General features: G+C 60.4%; 1 protein-coding gene across 1 annotated transcript; it reads right to left on the bottom strand.

Annotated features, from left to right (window-relative positions):
• Window positions 1–288: 288 nt before the first annotated feature.
• Window positions 289–7160, bottom strand: GSR (glutathione-disulfide reductase). The gene is made up of 13 exons (XM_064149741.1): window positions 7017–7160; window positions 5885–5911; window positions 5451–5539; window positions 4900–4969; window positions 4612–4759; window positions 4432–4486; window positions 2782–2881; window positions 1919–2005; window positions 1601–1762; window positions 1315–1426; window positions 1110–1241; window positions 768–901; window positions 289–599 (listed from the first exon to the last, which is right to left on the bottom strand). The coding sequence occupies exons 1-13, from the start codon at window positions 7143–7145 to the stop codon at window positions 450–452; spliced, it is 1395 nt and encodes a 464-aa protein (XP_064005811.1). The 5' UTR covers window positions 7146–7160; the 3' UTR covers window positions 289–449.
• Between the last annotated feature and the right edge of the window lie 69 nt (window positions 7161–7229).

Consider the following 7229-nt stretch of genomic DNA (forward strand, 5'->3'; position numbering starts at 1 on the left):
TCTTACCTGGCCCCGCCGCTGCCGTCCCGGGGCCCCGGGCAGCGTTACCGGGCGAGAATGGCCCCGAAGGCTGCGGCCGGGCGGAGGGCGAGGCCGAGCGCTGCCCGCGCACCAGTGAATGGGGCAGGAAGCGAGACGGCACAACGGCGGCCGCCAGGGGCCAAACCTCCTCCGGCAGCACCGAGGGTAAAGCTGGAGCCTTGCCCAACCCGCGCGGAGGCACCATGCCCCCACCCTGCCATGCCCACACGGCCGGCACTCGGCACCACAAAGCAAACGGCAGAGGCGTGCCGGCAGCGCTGTGTTTATTCCCCACCCCAAAGCAAGCCACGATGCTTTCCCGGACCTCCTCCAGGCAACCCTCTGACATTAAGGCACTTTTAAAGACATACACAACGCGTTTGGCCCAGCTGCAGCTGCTGCCCCCAGGGCTGCCTCTGCCCACCGCCTCAGCGCATTGTCACCAGCTCCTCGGCAGAAGTGGGGTGAATGGCAACGGTGTTGTCCAGGTCAGCCTTGGTGGCCCCCATTTTGATGGCCACAGCAAAGCCCTGCAGCATTTCATCGCAGCCCAGCCCCTGCATGTGCAGTCCCACCACCTGTGGGGACAACGCAAGCCGTGGGTGGCACCCGGCACCCTTAACATCCAGGCTGAGCACTGGGCTTGGCGATGGGGAAGCTGGATCCCAGCCCAAGACTTGGAGCCAACCACGGTCCCCACCATTCCCCTGCAGTGCCCAGCAGCCCCTTCCGTCCCCTCCACTCACCTTCTCCTCCTTGCCAGCACACACCAGCTTCATGACACACTTCACCTTCCTTTGGGTGACAGCGTAGTACATGGGGGTGAAGGACGTGCTGTAGATCTTCACGTTCTCCCTGCCGTGCATGGCCACAGCTTCATCTGCAGCAGAAGACACAGCCCGGGGTTGGGGGGGGCGTGAGGACATGCACCACGCACAGGTGGCATGTACAGAGGCAGCCAAAGCTCATCTTGCAAGGCTCACAGCACACGCTGGAGCTCAGAGCTTTAGCTCAAGTACCAAACCAGCAGCTCTGAGCCCCCATGTCCACAGCCCCTTCACCCCACACTATGTCCTGCCTGCACTCACCTTCAGTGAGGCCCACGGTGCCGATGGGTGGGTGGCTGAAGACCACGGTGGGGATGTTGTGGTAGTCCAGCCGTGAGTCCTGCTTGCCCTCGAAGAGCCTGTGGGCCAGCTTCCTGCCGGCCGCGATGGCCACTGCGGGGAGAGAGCTGAGCCTGAGCCAGGGCACGGCCACGAGGGGCTGGGGCTGGGGGCACTGCCTTGGTACCTGGCGTGAGGAGAGCTCGCCCACAGACGTCCCCGACGGCATAGACCCCGCTCCTGGTGGTGTTCTGGTACTCGTCCACCACCACGTGTCCCTGGGAGTCCACCTGCACACCCTGCCATGGCAAACGGCAGCCAGCTCAGCATGTGGGCCAGGAGAGAGGGGACAAGCACTGCCCACGAGGGACATTAGGCTCTGGAGACCCAGAGGGCCCCTGGAGACCTGTGGGAACCCTGGGGACCCATGGACACCCTCGCAGCAGCAGGGAAGGGACATGCTGTCATCTCACCACCAGGTCCAGGCCCAGGTCCTTGCTGTTGGGCTCTCTCCCCACAGCCCAGAGCAGGCAGTCGACATCCCGGATCGTGCCCTCTGCTGGCTTATGGCCAGGCACCGAGGAGGTCACTGTCACATCCAGCAACCCAGAAGGGGACTTGGTGACCATCTTGACCTGTGGGGGGCAATAGAAGCCACAGAGGGAGAAGGTGCTGATGGCTCTTGCCTTGCAAGAAGGGACAGCAGCCCAGAACCAGGGGATGCCACCAAAGCATCCCCCAGAAGGACAGCATTCCTCAGGGATGGGACCAGCTGTCGGGCACACTCATACCTTTGAGTGCCTCCAAACGTCCACCCCAGTGTTCTCCAGCTCCTGGGTGCAATTGGAGCTGATCATGGAGTCAAAGGTTCTCAGGACCTGAGCAGGGACAAACCAGCCTCATCAGATGAAGGGCTGCCACAGGTGAAGGCACCACTTGGCAGCCCCCTGTGCCCACCATACCCCATCCAGGCTCAGAGAAGTTTGGGGTGCTTCATGTTGCAGTTCTCCCCTGGTTCTCCTTTGTGTTTTTAACTGCATGTCACAACTTGAAGCCCGAGGAGGACAGAGGCGTGGTGCAGGCAGGGCTGCCAGAACGTTGGTGCTGCCAAAATCTTCCTGGCACCACACCTATGCTCCTCCTCTTGCCCCATCTGCCACCCCCAGGCCATCCCTACAGTCACCAGCTCCATACCACCATCCTCTGCAGCACCATTTCTACCCTCCCGAGCCCGCACTGTCTCAGCAGTCCTGGTGGACAAGAAGTTATCCATGGCACAGCAACGTGCCAAGGCGGCCAGTGGTCGCCTGGGGTGCACTAAGAGTGTGGCCAGCAGGTCAAGGGAGGTTCTCCTCCCATTCTGCTCTGCCCTGGTGTGACCACATCTGGAGGACTGGGTCCAGTTATGGGCTCCCCAGTTCAAGAGGGCCAGGGAGCTGAGGGGAGAGTCCACTAGGAGGATGATGAGTGACTGGAACACCTGTGTGGTGAGGGAAGGCTGAGAGCCCTGGGGCAGGAGGATCGGCCTCAATGGTCTCCAGAGGTCCCTTCCAACCCCTCCCCATTCTATGAGTCTGATTTAGCAGCCCATGGGAGCTGCTGACCAGAACAGCTCCCCCTGGTGGCTGCGCCTGGGGACAGCTGTTGGCACTACCTTGTCCTTGCGGATCAGCAGGGATGATTTGGAGCCCAGCGTGGACAGGATCCCGGCCACTTCCACCGCGATGTAGCCTGCACCCACGATGACACTGTGCCTGCCAAGCAGTGCCCATGTTGTGTGTGGGTACCATCAGCTGGCACCGCTCATGGCATCTTCAGATGCCACTGCAGCAAGACATGGGAACGGGTTGCCCAGGAGGGATGCTTCCTCCCTGGAGGCATTCAAGGCCAGCTTGGACAAGGCCCTGAGCAACCTGGGCTGGTGGGAGGTGCCCCTGCCCATGGCAGGACCTGGGGGTACTGATAGATAGTAGCTGAAGATGAGCCAGCAGTGTGCCCAGGTGGCCAAGAGAGCCAATGGCATCCTGGGCTGCATCAGGAACAGTGTGGCCAGTAGGACAAGGGAGGTTATTCTGCCCCTGGACTCAGCACTGGTCAGGCCACACCTTGAGTGCTGTGTCCAGTTCTGGGCTCCTCAATTCAAGAGAGATGTTGAGGTGCTGGAAGGTGTCCAGAGAAGGGCAACAAAGCTGGTGAAGGGCCTGGAACACAAACCCTATGAGGAGAGGCTGAGGGAGCTGGGCCTGTTTAGCCTGGAGAAGAGGAGGCTCAGGGGTGATCTTATTACTGTCTACAACTCCCTGAAGGGAGGCTGTAGCCAGGTGGGGGGTGGCCTCTTCTCCCAGGTAACCAGCAACAGAACAAGGGGACACAGTCTCAAGTTGTGCCAGGGTAGGTCTAGGCTGGATGTTAGGAGGAAGTTGTTGTCAGAGTGATTGGCATTGGAATGGGCTGCCCAGGGAGGTGGTGGAGTCACCGTCCCTGGAGGTCTTCAAGAAAAGACTGGATGAGGCACTTAGTGCCATGGTCTGGTTGATTGGATGGGGCTGGGTGCTAGGTTGGACTGGATGATCTTGGAGGTCTCTTCCAACTTGCTTGATTCCATGATTCTATGACCTTGGCCCTTGTGGACAAGGCTAATGGGATCTTGGGGTGTATTAAGAAGAGTGTGTCCAGCGGATCAAGAGAGGTTCTCCTTCCCCTCCACTCTGCCCTGGGGAGACCTCATCTTGAATACTGTGTTCAGTTTTGGGCTCCCCAGTTTAAGAGGGACAGGGATCTGCTGGAGAGGGTCCAGCAGAGGGCTACAAGGATGATTAGGGGACAGGAGGGCATGGCTGATGAGGAGAGGCTGAGGGACCTGGGGCTGCTTAGTCTGGAGAAGAGAAGACTGAGAGGGGATGTGATAAATGTCTATAAACATCTGAGGGCTGGGGGTCAGGAGCCGGGGGACAGGCTCTGCTCTTCCAGGGATAGGACAAGGAGCAACGGATGTAGGTTGCAGCACAGCAGGTTCCAACTCAACACACGGGGAACTTCTTTACTGTGAGGGTCCCAGAGCACTGGAACAGGCTCCCCAGAGAGGCTGTGGAGACTCCTCTGTAGACTTTCAAGGCCTGTCTGGCTGTGTTCCTCTGTGACCTGAGCTAGACTGTATGGTCCTGCTCTGGCAGGAGAGTTGGACTTCATGATCTGCTTGGGTCCCTTCCAACTCCTGACATCCTGTGAGCCTGTGACCTTTAAGGTCCCTTCCAACCCAACCCATTTTATCATTCTGCAACCTGGGAGTTGAGTCTCACTTTACCTGGGCAGCTCCTCCAGTTCAAAGAAGCCATCGCTGGTCATCCCCAGGCTGGCACCTGCAAAGCAAAACCCTTTTCACATCCCTCACCAGCCACTTACCTTCTGCCTCCACCTCCCAACACCGACCTGGCTCTGCCAGACACCTCTGGGGAATTCCCCCTGGGAATTTTGTGAGGCTCACCAGGAATTTCACTGTCAGGAGGGACAGTTGGTCGCCCACCCGTGGCTATAAGGATGTGAGGAGCTGTGAACTTCTTCCCATCCACCTCGATGGTGGGCTCAGGATCTGCGGTGAACTTGCCATAGCCCCGAATGATGTCGATGTGAGCCTTGGAGGGGTGACAGGAGCAGGTAAGCCAGCAGTGCCAGGGCTCCCACACTTAAGAGGACACCTGTTAAGGCTGGAGAAGTGGCCAAAAGTCCAGCAGAACCTGCTCCCTGCTTGGCTGATGGGATGGAAGGTCCTCACCTTCTTCAGGTTACTCTCGTAGATGTCGTTCAGGCGCCTCACGTAAGCGTCGCGCTTCTCCTTGATCGTCCTGCAACAGAGCAGGGACCTCCTGTCACCCACGGAGCTCACCCAAAGCCAGCTCAGGCCCTCTGGCACCTGACACCCACACCACAAAATAGAGCAGTCCTAGAGCCTTCCTCACTGGCACGAGGGTTTCCAGACCTGCCTGGCCATCCCTGCTCCTGGGTGAACTTCTCTAGATGAGCCTGCCCTGGCAGTGGGAGTTGGACTTGATGATCTCCAGAGGTCCTTTCCAACCATTCTGTGATCCTGTGCCTGCCTTCCTTGCATCCCTTTTTGTCCTGGAACCTCTTCCCCAGGCCAATTTGTCACCCAGACTTTCCAAAACTCAGCAAGAATCCCAGCTATGAAACCAGCACCTGTCCATGGCAAGCCTCCAAGTGGACAGGGACCCCTTTGGGGCAAAGAACAGACCACAGGGCCGTAGCACTGACCTGCTGCTGCTTCCCATGGGACACACAGTGGGAGATGCTCCTTTCCACACCTACCTCCAGCTGAACTTAACGCTGGGCGTTTCGAAGCCGTAGTCGGCGTGGTCGTGGATGAACTCTGCATGGACAGCTGCATTCCACATCACCTGCCCGTGAAGACCACACTCAGCTTAGCAAGCCCAGACTGATCCGAGGACAAGCTGGCCACACCTCCCCGTGCTGCACCCCTGCCTGTGGGACACAGGTCTGAGGGCTTCCTGGCATCTCTAGTTGAAGTTGTCCCTGCTGACTGCAGAGGGGTGGGCCTAGATGACCTTTAAAGGTCCCTTGCAACCCAAACTAACCTCTGATCCTGACGGCTCGGACTTCCAACCACCTCCCCACTCCTTCCTCCCCATGCCAGCACCTCCCCATGACTTGGCAGGCACCCACAGCAAACCCAGCCCACGGGCAAGGTGAGGCCGGAGCAGCGACGGAAGCAGCACCCTTACCTTCTTCGGCACACACCCGACATTGACCTAGAGGGAACCGAGAGCAAATGTCAGCGCTAAGGCTTCACCTTCGCAAAGGCGACGCTCTGCAGCGCGTCCCACCCCGGGCTGGCACCAAACCCCAGCTCCCTGCCCCAGCAAACAAAGGCAGAATGATGGGTTTCTGGGGAAAGAGAGCTGGTTGTAAGTTGCCTCTGGTGCCTCAGCGCCTTGTGGTTTTGCTTGGCTTCCCCGACGGAGAACACGGAAGGTGCCTGGGTTGCAAACGCGAGGCGGGCAGCCACAGACCGTCTCAGAGAGGCTTGAAGAAGGCTGTTTGCTGCCCCTTTCCCAAACGCCTGCTCCCAGGCAGGCAGCTCTTCCACAATGCTCAAAGCACGATACTAGAAGCCTGTCCCCGGCTTGCCTGGGGAACAAGTCTGGGTTTATCTGCTCGTTCGCAGCTCCCTCTGCCCTGCCGTGCTGCAGTCCAGGGGCAACTGACTTTGCAGTCGTGCTGCACAGATCCAGGACACACCATCCCTTTATCGGCCTGGAAACAGCCAGAACAACCCAGGGAAGAGGGGAACAGCCCAGGGATGAAGGGGCATATCTGACCTGTCTGTTCGCAGCAACTCAGCATGACAAGGCAGGTCCTTGCACAACCCTGCGGTTCCTGCCCTTCGGCTCCCCGCACTGAGGGCCCTCAGGGCAGCCGAGGCCGGCCCAAGGACGAGGAGAAACCAGGAGGAGCTCCGGAACAACCGATACCAGCTCGGGAGGGCACAGGGATTAATCCCGCGGGAACCAGCCCCGGAGAACCAGGCCCTCTCTCTCCCAAGGCGAACCGAGACCTGCCCTGGGGGAACCGGGAGTAGCCCCGAGAGAGACGAGACCTATGTCGGGGCAACAGGTACAGGCCCTGAGGGAGCCGCAGTCTGCCCCGGAGAACCGGGACCTGTCCCGAGGCGAACCGGGACCTGTCCCGAGGCAATCAAAACTAGCCCCGTGAGCGCCAGGACCCGCCCAGCGCGGATTATGAGAGCCGCGGCCAGCCCCGGGAGCAGCCCCGGGGGGAACGGGCCCAGCTTGATCCGTCCCCACTCCCGCCCCGGGACGGGATCTCCCCTCCCGTAGGCGCCCCAAGACTCACGCAGGTACCACCGAAGCGGTGCGGCTCCACCAAGGCGACCCGAGCTCCCAGCTCCGCCGCCCGCCGAGCCCCCGCCAGCCCCCCGGACCCACCGCCCAGCACCAGCAGCTCGTAGGCAGCCGCCGCCATGGCTGCAGGGCTCGGCCAGTCCCGCCCCGCCGCTCCGCGCCGCTCCGCTCCGCCCCGCCCCGGGGCTATCCCTTCCCACACCCA

The sequence above is a fragment of the Pogoniulus pusillus genome, chromosome 10 (assembly GCF_015220805.1).
Source record: "Pogoniulus pusillus isolate bPogPus1 chromosome 10, bPogPus1.pri, whole genome shotgun sequence".
NCBI lineage: Eukaryota > Metazoa > Chordata > Aves > Piciformes > Lybiidae > Pogoniulus > Pogoniulus pusillus.

Excerpts from the sequence above, each read along its gene's own strand:
- GSR (XM_064149741.1), bottom strand. The coding sequence starts at position 7,145 with ATGGCGGCGGCTGCCTACGAGCTGCTGGTGCTGGGCGGTGGGTCCGGG. Across the intron at positions 5,912-7,016 it reads ACCGCTTCGGTGGTACCTGC|GTCAATGTCGGGTGTGTGCC; the intron begins GTGAGTCTTGGG and ends GGTTCCCTCTAG. Across the intron at positions 2,882-4,431 it reads GAACTGGAGGAGCTGCCCAG|GCACAGTGTCATCGTGGGTG; the intron begins GTAAAGTGAGAC and ends ACTGCTTGGCAG.